Source organism: Saccostrea cucullata, unplaced genomic scaffold, assembly GCF_032062105.1.
Source record: "Saccostrea cucullata isolate Sc308-1 unplaced genomic scaffold, CSIRO_AGI_Scuc_v1 ctg5109, whole genome shotgun sequence".
NCBI lineage: Eukaryota > Metazoa > Mollusca > Bivalvia > Ostreida > Ostreidae > Saccostrea > Saccostrea cuccullata.
In genome coordinates this window covers 22,236-42,098 of record NW_026930210.1, presented here as the reverse complement: position 1 = coordinate 42,098, position 19,863 = coordinate 22,236, and the positions used below count along the sequence as shown (strand labels likewise).

The window sequence follows — 19,863 nt, the reverse complement described above, 5'->3', positions numbered from 1 at the left end:
AAAAAGAGATGGTAACGATGTTAACGATGAAAAAATACAAACATAAGTGTGGAAGTAATGATAAGTATGGAAAACAAGTTAATCCCTAACTGAAGAAGTTTGAGGCTGACTTGACTGGTTATCTGATAGAAGAGAATAGGCCAAAGTGCCGATTTTATGTTTATATGAATTATATTAGCGGCACACTTTCCAGAAAAAATTCACAGTCACTACGAGCTTCGTTTTGATGTCATCAGTGTTGCGCCGACAGCGGATTTGTTGGATTCATTTCCCTGAGAGGAAAGTGTTATTTATAGAAATATGTCATGAAGTTTTAAGAGATTATTAAAAAGATGTTGATGAGTAGTATGCCAATTTTTAATTTCATAGTCTTAGTGGCACGGAAGATTTTTAAAATATTTTTCTGGGACAACCATCGTACATATGGAACTTACACTGACACAAAAAGTATCATGGGAAAATATATTGTATTTCTTAAGGGTCCTCCACACCATATGAATCGTTACTTATATAGAGAAAAATTCTTATACTTCCAGCTTATCTAGTTTTTGCACTGACGATTTTCCTTGCATGCTTGTAAGCTAGTCTTACAAATGCTTGAGAGATAAAGGTTTTGCTAAGGGAAAAGTATGCAGTACAATGAGAGTTACACCTTTATCATTTTTGTGCGTTTCAATAATACATTATCCCATTGTGTGTTTATAAATATTGATAAAATAGTGTGCATTTCTAGTGTTCCTCTTTATATCTGTCCACTTCAGAAGCCAATAATGAGTTATTATATTGTATTGACCTTTAAAACATGATCTGATAAAGAGATCATTTGATCCTCTTCAAAAGCACCAGTTTCTGTTGAACAACGTAAATGTCTTTCTTATTAAATCGAAATGTTGACACAATTTTAATTTTAATCTGTAATGGGAAATTAGTATAATTAAAAGAAACTTTTGTTCATTCTTACACCCCATAATTGCAATTATACCTTAAGGCTGCATAAGTTCAATTTTCCATCAGATAACTATAAGTATTAAACTAACTTTATATTTCAGAGTTGAAAGTTTAATTATGGACCCCCGTACCAGTGTCCAGGATGCGATGCGATGTGACCTGTGTGAGACTGCTGTGGTGCAGATGCACTGTGATGCATGTCTTGTCAACCTGTGTAAAGCTTGTGTGGGAGAGCACATTTCTGCTGATCTCTCGAACCCTCATAAAATTGTTGATTTCAAGGACAGAAAATCGACCCGCCTTTACCCTTGGTGTACATCGCATGGGAAAGGGTGGTGTGAAATGTACTGTAAACGTTGTAAAATTCCTGTATGCATCAAATGTATTGGATCTGATCAACATCTAGGTCATAATATATCAGAAATATTGGAAGTTTAGGGGCAAAGAAAAGACAAACTAAGAAAAGATCATGTTGAATTAAATGAGGTTATTTATCCAACCTACCAGGACATTGCCACTGATATACAAAACAGAATAAGTCAGGTACAAAAGAAATTTGGAGATCTCTCAACAGTCATAACAAAACATGGAGAGGACTGGCACAGAGAAATTGACAAACTTGTCAAGAAACTAAAAGCTGAATATGATGAGATTAAACACATGCAGATTCAAGCTCTACATAAACAACTGGATGAAATAAACATAAAACTTATTGAAATCAAAGATGAAATCAATTCAATAGACAGAGCTGTTACTTCTAACGATGTTTCCAAACTATTTAGCACTACATTTGACGTAGATAAGTACAGACAGCTACCACATAAAATTGTCCTTTATTCACCTACATTCACCCAAGGCAAAATCAATGGAGAGCAACTTAGTGAACTGTTTGGAACTTTATCATTAACTTCCCTATCCCCAGAAAAGAAAGATTACAGCATTAAGACATCACAGAAATTACATGAAGCTGGATCCTCTTCTCCAGTTAAACAGCTGCTTGATGAACCAGAGACTGTCACCACCATAAACACTGGTTATGAATACCTTTACAATGTGGCCTGTTTGAGTGATGAAGAAATCTGGACAAGTGGGGATGACAGCACAATGAAACTTTTCAGCATCAATCAGGGATCACTACTCAAGTCAATTACAACCAGGTCAGGGACTACACACTCTAGCATAGCAGTGACAAAAAGTGGAGACCTAGTTTATACCGATTACAACGATAGAACTGTGAACATTGTGAAGATTGAGAAAATATATGTAGAGGAAATGATCCGTCTACAGGATTGGAAACCTCGTGCTGCCTATAGTACTTCATTGGATGATCTGCTGGTTATCATGGAGAATGATGCTTATAAACAAACAAAAGTTGTTCGTTATTCTGGCTCCACACAGAAACAAAGCATTCAGTTTGATGATAAAGGCAAACCTCTCCTTTCTTATGGACGTTTTTTGATATATTATATCCGTGAGAACACGAATCAGGATATCTGTTTGTCTGACTGTGGAGCTGGAGCAGTAGTGGTGGTAAATCAGGTCGGAAAACTGAGATTCAGGTACACTGGACATACTCCTGCTCTAAAGAACCTACCATTCAGTCCACTAGGAATCACCACAGACAGTCAGAGTCACATCCTTACAGTTGATTTCAACAATGACTGTGTCCACATCATAGACCGGGATGGACAGTTCCTCCGTTACATAGAGTGTGGACTGAGTAAACCCAGGGGATTATGTACAGATACAAATGACAATCTGTTGGTTGCTCAGTACGGAAATAGACAAGTGAAGAAAATCAGGTATCTGCACTGAAGTCCATTAGTATACTAAAGGGGATGTAATAGTGTTGGCAATTTAAAATCTCAACTAACATTATGCAGATATATGTGTCATACCTTTGTGTTCTAAATGTGTTTTTGAAATAAATTTATTTGACACCTTTGAATCAGTTTGCTCCCTTTTGTATGCAGGGAATATGCAACACATTACTTGTTGGTTAATTAACCGGATAAAGATGTTTAACTCAAATAATCAACTTTAATAGGACAAAATTTTTCGATCTCCACCATACAATCAATCAATCAAAAATGAATACAAAAACATATGCTTTCGATTAGGAATGTTATTTTTACAATAAACATAGCATATGTTTATTGAATATAAATAGTTTAAATATCGAATAAGAACGAAAAAATATCGAATATGAATTAGAAAATTATAGATTTGGAAACAAGAAATCATAAAAAAGAAAAGACAAAATTATCGATAAGGAAACAGATGTTTTTGAAGAGTAACTGCGTATTATCAACAGGAAGCAAATGTTTTCAAATAGGAAAAACAACATGTCGAATACATAGGAATGGTAAAACTATGAACTTGATATAATTTAGAATGAAAGTAACATTTATATTTGATATAAAATAAATTAAGAACCCTCTCTACACGTACTGCACACTGAAGAGTTCTGATTCTATGGTATTTTTTGCAGTTAGAGTGATCTGCCCTTAGATCTAAATTCTTAAAATTAGAAATTCACAAGTTATTGCACGATTTGTAATCAATTCAGGTATTCTTAACATTTTAAAAGGCAAGATAAATTAATTGAACATGGTATTTACATGTACTTTCTCTATGGAAGTAAACAACAGTGATTTCTATTCACTGATACTGTGTTGTGTTTGATTATTTTTCCTGGGGGTAAATGCCACGCACCATATGTTGAAAATCATATAAATAAGCTCAATACTAACACCTTTATATCATATATTTTTCTCAATATCCCAAAAACATTTTGTACTGGTGTAGAGAGGGTCCTTAAGGCCTGATGAATAATAAAATGTACACGTTATCAAAATAATCGTATACATGGTCAAACGCATTAAGATAAAAAGAAACGTACATTCCCTTCTACATGTATCTGTTATTACAAATATAAAAATATTCATGATTTATCAGGACAGAAAACGGACATTTATCTTGAGGGGGTGACTCGTCACTACCAAGAAACTTTTTTCACAAGCTTATAGCAACAGGGACAAAATTATATGGGGATGCTTCAAGGTCATTTTTGTTATCTAAAAAAATTGTAAATTCTACAACCAGTAACTGTGCCATCACTTATTTTCATCAGAGGTTAATTTTTGCTGTTTTTAAATGGCATGAAGAATTCCCATGTCTCACAAAGTACGTAAATTCAATACTAAATTGATGTTTTTACTTACCAACAAAATCAAATGCGAACAAATTTATTTTTCTCAAACCAAAATTTTTATTCCAGAAAGATTAGTCCATATATTGTAAAAAAAAAAATAATGTAAACCATTAATTCTTTTCATATTGCAAAGTGTCACTGAATTTCATGTAGAATATAACTATCATGGATACTTTTATTATTGCTGTTTCTTTTTTATATTAATATTTTTTTATTTTAATATATACATATCTACATTTTTTTTAAAAACAAACTAATTTACCGGCTTACAAGATTGTAAGGGATTGTAAGTGAGTAGATCTGATGTCATTGAAAGCAGCATCATATCATACAAAAGACATATGATAGGTGTGCAAATAAGAAAAACTAGCAGGAGTGCAATTCTTAATTTCACGATAGGATATTGTTGAAAATTTGTTCCCTCATCAATCTGTATTTCCTTATATAATAATAGTAGACTTTGCATTCAAACACTAGACGTATAATAGTGAACGTCTTTTTATCAATAAAAAATCACTTAAATAACAGGGTTTTTTTTAACAAAATGATTCTAGCCATCAGCATCATACAGTAAACTAAGCTTCATTGAACCATCTGATACAAGGTATTAAAGTGTTATACAAATCGCGAATTATCCATGAGATTTAAACATGTGTCTATCTTCAAAAACAAATTCTACACTTTGCAGTAATCATGGAAATTTTAATAAGCTAGCCTAAAAATATATTGTACTCTTTTTCTAATAAAATTTTATCTCATCTTTATTTTCATTGCTACGCAAGTTTGACAAGAAATGAATCACTGACATTTATGTATCTCAGCCACTTCTGTGAAGTGGTCTGCTCTATATTCACAATTTTCACCGATTTTTCCTTCATCCCTGATAGCAGATGGCCAGAAATTTCAAACTCCATTCTTAGAGGTCCAACATATTCTTTGTTTAATGCACCGCTCTGACTAATCAACTAAAAACAATAATGAAGTAAAATAAGTGGTACATTATGCATGGATTAAATATTAATAGTCCAATGAAAAATTCAAGACTAAAATATCCTTTGAACTTCCTCAGACTTAATTAAAATACTTTGAGGACGTTAAATTTTCTGCCCAACGGAAAATTTGTTGTACTTTGCAAAACTGCTTGTAAAATATTGCTTCCGCCATCATTGAATCAATGACATACAATAAAAAAAAAGATGCACATGAATTCAAACCAAGTTTGTGCAAGATACATGTAGATTTGACGTACTCTAAATTGAGCGACAGATTCAGCATGAGGAGCCAGTAATTTTAGTTTCCATAGAATGTTCTTGTCTGCCTTTTCCAGTGTGGCAGTTTGCTCACTGCTGTCTAAATGCTGGGAAATGCTTAAGTCATCAATTGAAAAAGAATATTCATCCAACCTAAACATACCACTACAGAGTATATGCTTCATTTTGTCAAAGAATGTTAAACACAAAAAGTTAAAAAATCAACTTGAGTGCTTTTAAATTATTGCAAAATGACTTGCATTGTGACAATGTAAATTTGCAAATGAACTGTTAATCCAGAGCTTTACATGTATATTTCTGAAATATAAAAATAAAAGTATGAGTGCTACTTGCCATGAAACATTGTGGCTTTCATGTGATATTTAAATTTTACAAAGTATTTCTGTGCTCTGTAAACTTACTTTGGAATATCACATACTTAATGTTTAAAATAGAGGTGTCAAATTTAAAGCGGATTAAGCCATAAAATAGAAAGAAAAAAAGCAGAGGCCCGGTGACCCCATCACTCACCTGAGCAACTGGCTAGGAAAAAGCAAAAATTAGTTCAGTATCAAAAAAATTAACATATATATTATAAAAGTGGGTTCTTAAGGGGGGGGGGGGTAAACAAACTTAAATCTAAACTTCCCTAGAATGCTCAGAATTTTCATACTATAAACAACAAAACCATAATGAGTCACAAAAGCATTCTAAGGAAGTGTAGATTTTTTAAGTTTGTTTTAATACAAACTTAAATCTACACTTCCTTAGAATGCTTTTGTGACACAATATGGTTTTGATGTTTATAGTGTTACGGATTTCCCCCATGACTAAAATTACCCACAGCTTGGATCACCCCAATTATGCCCTGAATATTTAATCTACGTATCGTAATTTTATTTGTAGATATCATGGGAATATTATCAATCATCGTATGTTATTAATGTATGCTTTATAATTCATTGTCTATGTTTATTTCATGAATATCGTTTGGTTTTATTGTACAAACCCGAATTTCCTCCATAGATCAGCCCAATCGTAATAACAAATGACTGTCTGACATTGTTATTCGACCCAGGTACCCAAATCCAACTTGGCATCGTTTCCAAAACAATTCCCAAACAACATATCATCCCTTTTCCCGCATTTGTAATGCTAAAGCCTTTACTTGATGCAAAAGTTATGAGAGTTACCATGCAGGTGTCATAACAGTATTACACTTTGGTTCACGTCAAATCATGGCTGACGAAAAATAATCCCAGAATCTTCCCTTCCGATTCGGGCATTTTGATACGAGACTGGAGCTGAATTTTTTTATGAGATGAAAAACAACATGTAAACTTCCTGTATTGACCAGATTTATTAAAATTTAGGGCGTGCTGATTTTTCTGTATACTGTCAAGAGTGGGGAGTGATTAGGCCCTGGACTAGATTTTCAAGCACCTGCTCGACTTCGACCGAAACAAACTTGCGTGCCTTGCTGGATGGCTATGTATTTTTTGGTACTAAAATCTTTATAAAGAATGGTTTTACAAGATCTGAAAAGGAAACTTCTCAGAAGTTTGTTTTGAATTAGTTACATCTGCTCAAACTTGCGCATTTTTGGTAAGAATATATAGCAGAAATTAATACTGTTGTGACACCTGCAGTAAAACCGAATTTTGTACTTAGAAATATTGTAGTCTTAGAATTAAGGTTTTATTTTGTGAGTTTAGACGGAAAATGAGAAATAATGGCATTTTTCGGCCGTCATCGCTGTTCGTTCATTTTTAATGGAGCATAGAAAATTAGTCCAGATTTCCTCTAAAACAAATTATGTTGGCCACACCACGGCCTGATTTGGATGTATCGGGTTGAGAGAAATGCATGAAATTTAGAGGACAGCTTAAAAGATACCTTGCCATCACACTCGTTAACATTATTTACTCATAAATAATTTTAAAATCTATGAATTTAAAAAATTTAGACCACACTCGGAGCAAAATAAAAATTCTGAATATGTGTAAAAATCGGTTTATTTGGAACACATTGGTAACAGATAAAGAAATCCGGTCGGGAAAAATAATTATTGAGGCAAATCAATTGTAATTAAGCAGAAAACACCTTAATATTTCAATTATATTTATTTTTTCAATGCCCTTTTTAACCCCACCCCCCAACCTTATGACAAAAACTATTTCTATCGCCCTGTTATAAAAACCAAACTTATTTTGAACAGTTTTTCATCCTCATGTGAATCAGTATGCATCCATTGAAAAATTAAAACGAAAAAACCGCACAAGTTTAACGCGCAAGATCATTACATACAGTTCAACTTTTGCCATATTTTTAGAAATCCGTGTCCACCGCGAAGCCCCCTGTCACAGAGTTTTGCCCGTAATTTTCCTATCTTGGGACGGATTTTTATGAAACTTGGTAAATACATTAAATAATCATCATAGATCGGGAAAATAGCAAAATAGCGGCAAGGCAAAAATTAAAGTTTAATTGCAGGTGTCATAACAGTATTACACTTTGGTTCACGTCAAATCATGGCTGACGAAAAATAATCCCAGAATCTTCCCTTCCGATTCGGGCATTTTGATACGAGACTGGAGCTGAATTTTTTTATGAGATGAAAAACAACATGTAAACTTCCTGTATTGACCAGATTTATTAAAATTTAGGGCGTGCTGATTTTTCTGTATACTGTCAAGAGTGGGGAGTGATTAGGCCCTGGACTAGATTTTCAAGCACCTGCTCGACTTCGACCGAAACAAACTTGCGTGCCTTGCTGGATGGCTATGTATTTTTTGGTACTAAAATCTTTATAAAGAATGGTTTTACAAGATCTGAAAAGGAAACTTCTCAGAAGTTTGTTTTGAATTAGTTACATCTGCTCAAACTTGCGCATTTTTGGTAAGAATATATAGCAGAAATTAATACTGTTGTGACACCTACAAACGTCGCGCGAATACTGGCGGTACCGCTTGTTATTCGCGCGTGAACTAATTCGCACCGGAATACCAAAAGGTATATAAAGAAGGCACTTTAGACTTTTTCTTCAGTCTGGGAGGTTGGTCAGCCCCTTTAACATCTGACCAACTCAGAGTCCCAACTCCCCATCACTGGGTAAAAACTGAGGCCCTCACATTGGGTAAATTTACCAATATTGGGTAACCCAATCTACCCAATTATTATACATCCTGACCCAACTTGAATCAGCTGAACGTACTATCCCATTGTTGATATTGAGGAACCCAATCAGCTGACTATTATATATCCTGACCAATTATCCATAAGTATACTCTGTTTGTATTTAATTAATCATAAATCATTATTGTTATTGTTTGAATAAATTCATTTTTATAGATAAACAAATCATGTTGATTAATTAAGGTAAATCTCAGTAATAAGAGGACTCACATAATTTTTGTAACACCCAAGATCGGGTCACGTTACAATTTGGTGTCACAAGTGGGATCTCCATTTGCTTATTTCTGTTCACCAAAATTTTTCTATTATAAAGACAAAAGAATTTTTAAAATTTTTGTAAATTTTTTTCATTGACCCAATCAATTTTTGTACCCAATATTTACAATGGAAACTGATGAAAGTTTTGAAGTCACTTTCAAACCACTCCCATCTTCACCCAAAGCTGTGAAAGACAGTCAGGATAATTTACCCGCTCCCAATCTCCAATCTTCCCCAATGGCATCAAATTCTGTACCGCCTGCAAAAGACAATCAATTGGACATGTTAGTGTCTATGGTACAAAGTGTTAACCAACAATTGTTGGGTATGAGACATGAATATCATGAATTGAGAGATCATGTTAATCATTTAGAAAGAAAATTTGAAAACCCAACCTATGACAGGGGAGACAATCATCACACACCCAGTGTCTCAATATCCAGACCCATTCACCCAGTCCACTCTTATGATGATTTCCAACCCCATACTTGTACAGACCCAACGAATGGGCAAAGGGAATATACACGTCACCCAAGAACAATGTCGGGTACCCATTATTCCCCCTACTTGAAATAAATAGAAATGAAAATGGAATGCCTCTCCAATCTACACCCAAAGCCCATATTACCATAAAACCCCAAACATTTGATGGATCAGAGGACTTTGATGAGTACCTCGCCCAATTTGAAATTTTAATTGACTTGCATGGGTGGGACTATAAAACAAAATCACTATATCTAGCCAGTAGTCTGACGGGTAGTGCCCGTGCCCTCCTGAGTGAACTGAATGAAATCCAGAGAAGAGATTTTAACTCCCTTGTGAAAATCCTAAATAGGAGATATGGCTCCATTGAAAGATCTGAAATGTACCGTGCCCAACTCAAAACCAAAACTAGGGGTGTAAATGAATCCTTGCCCGAATTGGCCCAATCTATTAAAAAGCTAACTCGTCAAGCTTACCCAATGGCTGACCCAACCATTATCGGCATTCTGGCCCTTGATCAATTTATTGATGCCCTACCAGACCCAGATATGCGATTAAGGCTAAGGGAAGCTAAACCCAAAGACATAAATGAAGCAGAAATTTTGGCCATTCGGTTGGAAACATATAGATTGGCAGATGCCCAACGAAATAAAACTGTTCATGCCATAAACAAATCAGAACCCATCCAAAACTTGCGGGATGACCTACAATCCCTTACCCAAGAAATCAGAGCCCTAGTAAGGAATTGTCAGATGCCTACCCATAATATGGTAGAAACCCCATATGCACATTATCATGTATATGAGAACTCATACCAAAACCCCTATGCAAATTATTCCAATATGGGCTCATATGAAAACTCAGTCAGACCCAACTATCAAAACGATAGACCAACAAATTATGGACCAAGACCTCAAGGTTCACACTACCAAGGAAATTACAACAAATGGAAAAATTTCCCCAAGAACCCAAATCAAAATCAATTCCAACCTCAAAATCAGGGAAACTACCCAGTGTCGAATTCGGGGGTCGGAAGTCGACAGGTCCAAGGGGCAGGCCCCAACACTTGCCATTAAACGTGGCTCAACCTCTCTCACTAAAATCCGAACCCAATATTGAAAATAAAACAGAATTTGAATCCAAGAAAGATATCCCTTGTACTGAACCTATCCCCAAAGAAATTTTAGTGAGAGATATAAATGGGGGAAATGATGGAATTCATATTATTGGGAAAGTTGGAAATAAAGAAACAAATATACTAGTAGATACGGGTGCTGGTGTGACTATTGTCAGTACCCAATTCTTTGAAAAGAACTATATGCGGTATATTGCATATGTTTGCCCCCACAAAAGTCAAATTTTGAAAACTTCCTGAAATGTGCTTAATTCAATAAATTGTACGAGAAATATAAGTTAACAGAAAATATTATAGTTCCAGAGCAGTGTATTCACAATTTCTGTTTTTATGACGTCACAAACTAGTACGATTTTATATCCTTTTTCAGAAAGAGGACAAAATGGACAAAATTTCAACAATTTAAGCTTTAGAATTTATAGAGCGCATGTGTGTTCAGGAACAATAATGTCATATTTCATTGATATTATCATTCTACACATTATATCAAAATATTAATCCTGAACACACATGCGCTCGGTGACTTTTATTTAAAATATCGACGAAATATGTACATTTTTCTGCAAAATTCATACAAAACTGAAATTTACGTCATATTTGTGACGTCATTACGTACATATGACGTCATTACTTATGAAATTATTCAGTGCTTTGAAGTCAGCATATACTCCCCTGTTTAAGGACTTAATTAAATATTACTCCATCAAAGTTTGATTTTGGGGGGCAAATGTTGGTTAATACCGCATATACTTCTTTAGATACTGTGGAAAAGCCCAAAATTACCCCAGTATCTATCAAACTTACATCTGCAAGTGGTGATGCAATCCCAGTTAAGGGAGAATGCCCAATCAAAATATCCCTTGAAAATTTTCAAGTTACCCATAAAGTACTTGTGGCCGACATACAAAACCCATGCATATTGAGACTAGATTTTATGACCCAGAATTCATGTGAACTTTTTGTGAAACAAATGAAACTAAAGGTACAGGGTCTAGACATTCCCTGCTTTAGTACATCTTGTGTAAAAGTTGTGTCTTGTGGCAAGATAAGTCTTGCCGAGGATATTGGAAATCCTCCCCATTGTGATTATGTTGCTCCTGCAAAGGTAGATAACCCTTTATTTAGGGATGAGGTTGGAAAAATAGAACCTATCCCAAGTTTTGTTGAAAAAAATGAGTTGTTGATTCCCCAAACCCCTGTAACTGTAGACAGAGAAGTCACAGTTTGTCACATGAATATGAAAGATGAAAGTAGCAAACTATGTAAAACTACCCAAGGTGCCACAGTCAAATGTGTTGACACAATACTAGATGTATTGAAAGACCCAACCATTACCCGTACCATTAATACTTTTAGCCAAAAGCTCAACCCCCAATTTCCAGACCACTTGCAATGTATGAATGTTGAGAATGTCCCCAAAGAAATTACCAATGAATCAAAGAAAATGTTCCATTTGAATGAAAATTGCCATGTAACTTTCGACAAACTCCAAAGAGCCCTAACAAGTTCCCCAGCCTCGTCCTACCCCAACAATGAAGGATTACAAAATGGTGTTGGTGAATCATATGTTTCATACCAACCACCTAAGGGAGCCATCCCTAGTTCATACCTTGCTGTGAGGAAGCCCTCCAAACCATGTGATGTACTTCCGAACGTTGATCCTGGACATTTCCCAATGATGCTGGATTCATAGTAGACGGATGCTCTGGACCTTTTGGATATTTCAAAGGACTATATTGTATAACTTTGTGAACCGTATAATAATTGTGAATATTTGTGTTGTGGATTGAGATCCATGATTTGTCTCCGTCGTGACTTTTCTATTCCAATGGATCCAGGATTGGTAAGAAGTGATGAACTGTTATGAACAAAAACATTTTGGTAAAAGTTGATGTATTGATGATTGATGAACTGTTATTCATAATTTTGTTATTCATGCCTATGATTATAACTTGTTCAGTTGTTGACCACGTTGTAATTATTGATATTTTTGTATGATTGTGGCCCATGATTCTGTTTATTGCAAATGTTACTCTTCATGACGATATTCCCATGAAATATAGTCCTAAAAATGAGACTTGATAAAACGATCCAACATTCGGGACGAATGTTTTCGTGGAGGGGGAGCTGTGTTACGGATTTCCCCCATGACTAAAATTACCCACAGCTTGGATCACCCCAATTATGCCCTGAATATTTAATCTACGTATCGTAATTTTATTTGTAGATATCATGGGAATATTATCAATCATCGTATGTTATTAATGTATGCTTTATAATTCATTGTCTATGTTTATTTCATGAATATCGTTTGGTTTTATTGTACAAACCCGAATTTCCTCCATAGATCAGCCCAATCGTAATAACAAATGACTGTCTGACATTGTTATTCGACCCAGGTACCCAAATCCAACTTGGCATCGTTTCCAAAACAATTCCCAAACAACATATCATCCCTTTTCCCGCATTTGTAATGCTAAAGCCTTTACTTGATGCAAAAGTTATGAGAGTTACCATGCAGGTGTCATAACAGTATTACACTTTGGTTCACGTCAAATCATGGCTGACGAAAAATAATCCCAGAATCTTCCCTTCCGATTCGGGCATTTTGATACGAGACTGGAGCTGAATTTTTTTATGAGATGAAAAACAACATGTAAACTTCCTGTATTGACCAGATTTATTAAAATTTAGGGCGTGCTGATTTTTCTGTATACTGTCAAGAGTGGGGAGTGATTAGGCCCTGGACTAGATTTTCAAGCACCTGCTCGACTTCGACCGAAACAAACTTGCGTGCCTTGCTGGATGGCTATGTATTTTTTGGTACTAAAATCTTTATAAAGAATGGTTTTACAAGATCTGAAAAGGAAACTTCTCAGAAGTTTGTTTTGAATTAGTTACATCTGCTCAAACTTGCGCATTTTTGGTAAGAATATATAGCAGAAATTAATACTGTTGTGACACCTGCAGTAAAACCGAATTTTGTACTTAGAAATATTGTAGTCTTAGAATTAAGGTTTTATTTTGTGAGTTTAGACGGAAAATGAGAAATAATGGCATTTTTCGGCCGTCATCGCTGTTCGTTCATTTTTAATGGAGCATAGAAAATTAGTCCAGATTTCCTCTAAAACAAATTATGTTGGCCACACCACGGCCTGATTTGGATGTATCGGGTTGAGAGAAATGCATGAAATTTAGAGGACAGCTTAAAAGATACCTTGCCATCACACTCGTTAACATTATTTACTCATAAATAATTTTAAAATCTATGAATTTAAAAAATTTAGACCACACTCGGAGCAAAATAAAAATTCTGAATATGTGTAAAAATCGGTTTATTTGGAACACATTGGTAACAGATAAAGAAATCCGGTCGGGAAAAATAATTATTGAGGCAAATCAATTGTAATTAAGCAGAAAACACCTTAATATTTCAATTATATTTATTTTTTCAATGCCCTTTTTAACCCCACCCCCCAACCTTATGACAAAAACTATTTCTATCGCCCTGTTATAAAAACCAAACTTATTTTGAACAGTTTTTCATCCTCATGTGAATCAGTATGCATCCATTGAAAAATTAAAACGAAAAAACCGCACAAGTTTAACGCGCAAGATCATTACATACAGTTCAACTTTTGCCATATTTTTAGAAATCCGTGTCCACCGCGAAGCCCCCTGTCACAGAGTTTTGCCCGTAATTTTCCTATCTTGGGACGGATTTTTATGAAACTTGGTAAATACATTAAATAATCATCATAGATCGGGAAAATAGCAAAATAGCGGCAAGGCAAAAATTAAAGTTTAATTGCAGGTGTCATAACAGTATTACACTTTGGTTCACGTCAAATCATGGCTGACGAAAAATAATCCCAGAATCTTCCCTTCCGATTCGGGCATTTTGATACGAGACTGGAGCTGAATTTTTTTATGAGATGAAAAACAACATGTAAACTTCCTGTATTGACCAGATTTATTAAAATTTAGGGCGTGCTGATTTTTCTGTATACTGTCAAGAGTGGGGAGTGATTAGGCCCTGGACTAGATTTTCAAGCACCTGCTCGACTTCGACCGAAACAAACTTGCGTGCCTTGCTGGATGGCTATGTATTTTTTGGTACTAAAATCTTTATAAAGAATGGTTTTACAAGATCTGAAAAGGAAACTTCTCAGAAGTTTGTTTTGAATTAGTTACATCTGCTCAAACTTGCGCATTTTTGGTAAGAATATATAGCAGAAATTAATACTGTTGTGACACCTACAAACGTCGCGCGAATACTGGCGGTACCGCTTGTTATTCGCGCGTGAACTAATTCGCACCGGAATACCAAAAGGTATATAAAGAAGGCACTTTAGACTTTTTCTTCAGTCTGGGAGGTTGGTCAGCCCCTTTAACATCTGACCAACTCAGAGTCCCAACTCCCCATCACTGGGTAAAAACTGAGGCCCTCACATTGGGTAAATTTACCAATATTGGGTAACCCAATCTACCCAATTATTATACATCCTGACCCAACTTGAATCAGCTGAACGTACTATCCCATTGTTGATATTGAGGAACCCAATCAGCTGACTATTATATATCCTGACCAATTATCCATAAGTATACTCTGTTTGTATTTAATTAATCATAAATCATTATTGTTATTGTTTGAATAAATTCATTTTTATAGATAAACAAATCATGTTGATTAATTAAGGTAAATCTCAGTAATAAGAGGACTCACATAATTTTTGTAACACCCAAGATCGGGTCACGTTACAATTTGGTGTCACAAGTGGGATCTCCATTTGCTTATTTCTGTTCACCAAAATTTTTCTATTATAAAGACAAAAGAATTTTTAAAATTTTTGTAAATTTTTTTCATTGACCCAATCAATTTTTGTACCCAATATTTACAATGGAAACTGATGAAAGTTTTGAAGTCACTTTCAAACCACTCCCATCTTCACCCAAAGCTGTGAAAGACAGTCAGGATAATTTACCCGCTCCCAATCTCCAATCTTCCCCAATGGCATCAAATTCTGTACCGCCTGCAAAAGACAATCAATTGGACATGTTAGTGTCTATGGTACAAAGTGTTAACCAACAATTGTTGGGTATGAGACATGAATATCATGAATTGAGAGATCATGTTAATCATTTAGAAAGAAAATTTGAAAACCCAACCTATGACAGGGGAGACAATCATCACACACCCAGTGTCTCAATATCCAGACCCATTCACCCAGTCCACTCTTATGATGATTTCCAACCCCATACTTGTACAGACCCAACGAATGGGCAAAGGGAATATACACGTCACCCAAGAACAATGTCGGGTACCCATTATTCCCCCTACTTGAAATAAATAGAAATGAAAATGGAATGCCTCTCCAATCTACACCCAAAGCCCATATTACCATAAAACCCCAAACATTTGATGGATCAGAGGACTTTGATGAGTACCTCGCCCAATTTGAAATTTTAATTGACTTGCATGGGTGGGACTATAAAACAAAATCACTATATCTAGCCAGTAGTCTGACGGGTAGTGCCCGTGCCCTCCTGAGTGAACTGAATGAAATCCAGAGAAGAGATTTTAACTCCCTTGTGAAAATCCTAAATAGGAGATATGGCTCCATTGAAAGATCTGAAATGTACCGTGCCCAACTCAAAACCAAAACTAGGGGTGTAAATGAATCCTTGCCCGAATTGGCCCAATCTATTAAAAAGCTAACTCGTCAAGCTTACCCAATGGCTGACCCAACCATTATCGGCATTCTGGCCCTTGATCAATTTATTGATGCCCTACCAGACCCAGATATGCGATTAAGGCTAAGGGAAGCTAAACCCAAAGACATAAATGAAGCAGAAATTTTGGCCATTCGGTTGGAAACATATAGATTGGCAGATGCCCAACGAAATAAAACTGTTCATGCCATAAACAAATCAGAACCCATCCAAAACTTGCGGGATGACCTACAATCCCTTACCCAAGAAATCAGAGCCCTAGTAAGGAATTGTCAGATGCCTACCCATAATATGGTAGAAACCCCATATGCACATTATCATGTATATGAGAACTCATACCAAAACCCCTATGCAAATTATTCCAATATGGGCTCATATGAAAACTCAGTCAGACCCAACTATCAAAACGATAGACCAACAAATTATGGACCAAGACCTCAAGGTTCACACTACCAAGGAAATTACAACAAATGGAAAAATTTCCCCAAGAACCCAAATCAAAATCAATTCCAACCTCAAAATCAGGGAAACTACCCAGTGTCGAATTCGGGGGTCGGAAGTCGACAGGTCCAAGGGGCAGGCCCCAACACTTGCCATTAAACGTGGCTCAACCTCTCTCACTAAAATCCGAACCCAATATTGAAAATAAAACAGAATTTGAATCCAAGAAAGATATCCCTTGTACTGAACCTATCCCCAAAGAAATTTTAGTGAGAGATATAAATGGGGGAAATGATGGAATTCATATTATTGGGAAAGTTGGAAATAAAGAAACAAATATACTAGTAGATACGGGTGCTGGTGTGACTATTGTCAGTACCCAATTCTTTGAAAAGAACTATATGCGGTATATTGCATATGTTTGCCCCCACAAAAGTCAAATTTTGAAAACTTCCTGAAATGTGCTTAATTCAATAAATTGTACGAGAAATATAAGTTAACAGAAAATATTATAGTTCCAGAGCAGTGTATTCACAATTTCTGTTTTTATGACGTCACAAACTAGTCCGATTTTATATCCTTTTTCAGAAAGAGGACAAAATGGACAAAATTTCAACAATTTAAGCTTTAGAATTTATAGAGCGCATGTGTGTTCAGGAACAATAATGTCATATTTCATTGATATTATCATTCTACACATTATATCAAAATATTAATCCTGAACACACATGCGCTCGGTGACTTTTATTTAAAATATCGACGAAATATGTACATTTTTCTGCAAAATTCATACAAAACTGAAATTTACGTCATATTTGTGACGTCATTACGTACATATGACGTCATTACTTATGAAATTATTCAGTGCTTTGAAGTCAGCATATACTCCCCTGTTTAAGGACTTAATTAAATATTACTCCATCAAAGTTTGATTTTGGGGGGCAAATGTTGGTTAATACCGCATATACTTCTTTAGATACTGTGGAAAAGCCCAAAATTACCCCAGTATCTATCAAACTTACATCTGCAAGTGGTGATGCAATCCCAGTTAAGGGAGAATGCCCAATCAAAATATCCCTTGAAAATTTTCAAGTTACCCATAAAGTACTTGTGGCCGACATACAAAACCCATGCATATTGAGACTAGATTTTATGACCCAGAATTCATGTGAACTTTTTGTGAAACAAATGAAACTAAAGGTACAGGGTCTAGACATTCCCTGCTTTAGTACATCTTGTGTAAAAGTTGTGTCTTGTGGCAAGATAAGTCTTGCCGAGGATATTGGAAATCCTCCCCATTGTGATTATGTTGCTCCTGCAAAGGTAGATAACCCTTTATTTAGGGATGAGGTTGGAAAAATAGAACCTATCCCAAGTTTTGTTGAAAAAAATGAGTTGTTGATTCCCCAAACCCCTGTAACTGTAGACAGAGAAGTCACAGTTTGTCAAATGAATATGAAAGATGAAAGTAGCAAACTATGTAAAACTACCCAAGGTGCCACAGTCAAATGTGTTGACACAATACTAGATGTATTGAAAGACCCAACCATTACCCGTACCATTAATACTTTTAGCCAAAAGCTCAACCCCCAATTTCCAGACCACTTGCAATGTATGAATGTTGAGAATGTCCCCAAAGAAATTACCAATGAATCAAAGAAAATGTTCCATTTGAATGAAAATTGCCATGTAACTTTCGACAAACTCCAAAGAGCCCTAACAAGTTCCCCAGCCTCGTCCTACCCCAACAATGAAGGATTACAAAATGGTGTTGGTGAATCATATGTTTCATACCAACCACCTAAGGGAGCCATCCCTAGTTCATACCTTGCTGTGAGGAAGCCCTCCAAACCATGTGATGTACTTCCGAACGTTGATCCTGGACATTTCCCAATGATGCTGGATTCATAGTAGACGGATGCTCTGGACCTTTTGGATATTTCAAAGGACTATATTGTATAACTTTGTGAACCGTATAATAATTGTGAATATTTGTGTTGTGGATTGAGATCCATGATTTGTCTCCGTCGTGACTTTTCTATTCCAATGGATCCAGGATTGGTAAGAAGTGATGAACTGTTATGAACAAAAACATTTTGGTAAAAGTTGATGTATTGATGATTGATGAACTGTTATTCATAATTTTGTTATTCATGCCTATGATTATAACTTGTTCAGTTGTTGACCACGTTGTAATTATTGATATTTTTGTATGATTGTGGCCCATGATTCTGTTTATTGCAAATGTTACTCTTCATGACGATATTCCCATGAAATATAGTCCTAAAAATGAGACTTGATAAAACGATCCAACATTCGGGACGAATGTTTTCGTGGAGGGGGAGCTGTGTTACGGATTTCCCCCATGACTAAAATTACCCACAGCTTGGATCACCCCAATTATGCCCTGAATATTTAATCTACGTATCGTAATTTTATTTGTAGATATCATGGGAATATTATCAATCATCGTATGTTATTAATGTATGCTTTATAATTCATTGTCTATGTTTATTTCATGAATATCGTTTGGTTTTATTGTACAAACCCGAATTTCCTCCATAGATCAGCCCAATCGTAATAACAAATGACTGTCTGACATTGTTATTCGACCCAGGTACCCAAATCCAACTTGGCATCGTTTCCAAAACAATTCCCAAACAACATATCATCCCTTTTCCCGCATTTGTAATGCTAAAGCCTTTACTTGATGCAAAAGTTATGAGAGTTACCATGCAGTTGTCATAACAGTATTACACTTTGGTTCACGTCAAATCATGGCTGACGCAAAATAATCCCAGAATCTTCCCTTCCGATTCGGGCATTTTGATACGAGACTGGAGCTGAATTTTTTTATGAGATGAAAAACAACATGTAAACTTCCTGTATTGACCAGATTTATTAAAATTTAGGGCGTGCTGATTTTTCTGTATACTGTCAAGAGTGGGGAGTGATTAGGCCCTGGACTAGATTTTCAAGCACCTGCTCGACTTCGACCGAAACAAACTTGCGTGCCTTGCTGGATGGCTATGTATTTTTTGGTACTAAAATCTTTATAAAGAATGGTTTTACAAGATCTGAAAAGGAAACTTCTCAGAAGTTTGTTTTGAATTAGTTACATCTGCTCAAACTTGCGCATTTTTGGTAAGAATATATAGCAGAAATTAATACTGTTGTGACACCTGCAGTAAAACCGAATTTTGTAC

The 19,863-nt window shown here is 35.5% G+C and overlaps 2 protein-coding genes across 2 annotated transcripts in view; one reads left to right on the top strand and one right to left on the bottom strand.

Annotated features, from left to right (window-relative positions):
• The first annotated feature begins 1,608 nt into the window (after positions 1–1,608).
• Positions 1,609–2,763, top strand: LOC134283263 (uncharacterized). The gene has a single exon (XM_062765707.1). It carries the CDS (start codon positions 1,609–1,611, stop codon positions 2,761–2,763), a length of 1,155 nt encoding a protein of 384 aa, XP_062621691.1.
• Positions 2,764–4,763: 2,000 nt separating this feature from the next.
• Positions 4,764–19,863, bottom strand: part of LOC134283262 (uncharacterized) — a 36,785-nt gene continuing 21,685 nt past the window's right edge. Inside the window, exon 5 of the mRNA XM_062765706.1 lies at positions 4,764–5,127. Within this exon, the coding sequence (XP_062621690.1) occupies positions 4,936–5,127 (192 nt within the window). The 3' untranslated portion in view covers positions 4,764–4,935. The remainder of the gene's footprint in view (positions 5,128–19,863) is intronic.

Coding starts and splice junctions, on each gene's coding strand:
- LOC134283263 (XM_062765707.1), top strand. CDS start 1,609: ATGCAGATTCAAGCTCTACATAAACAACTGGATGAAATAAACATAAAA.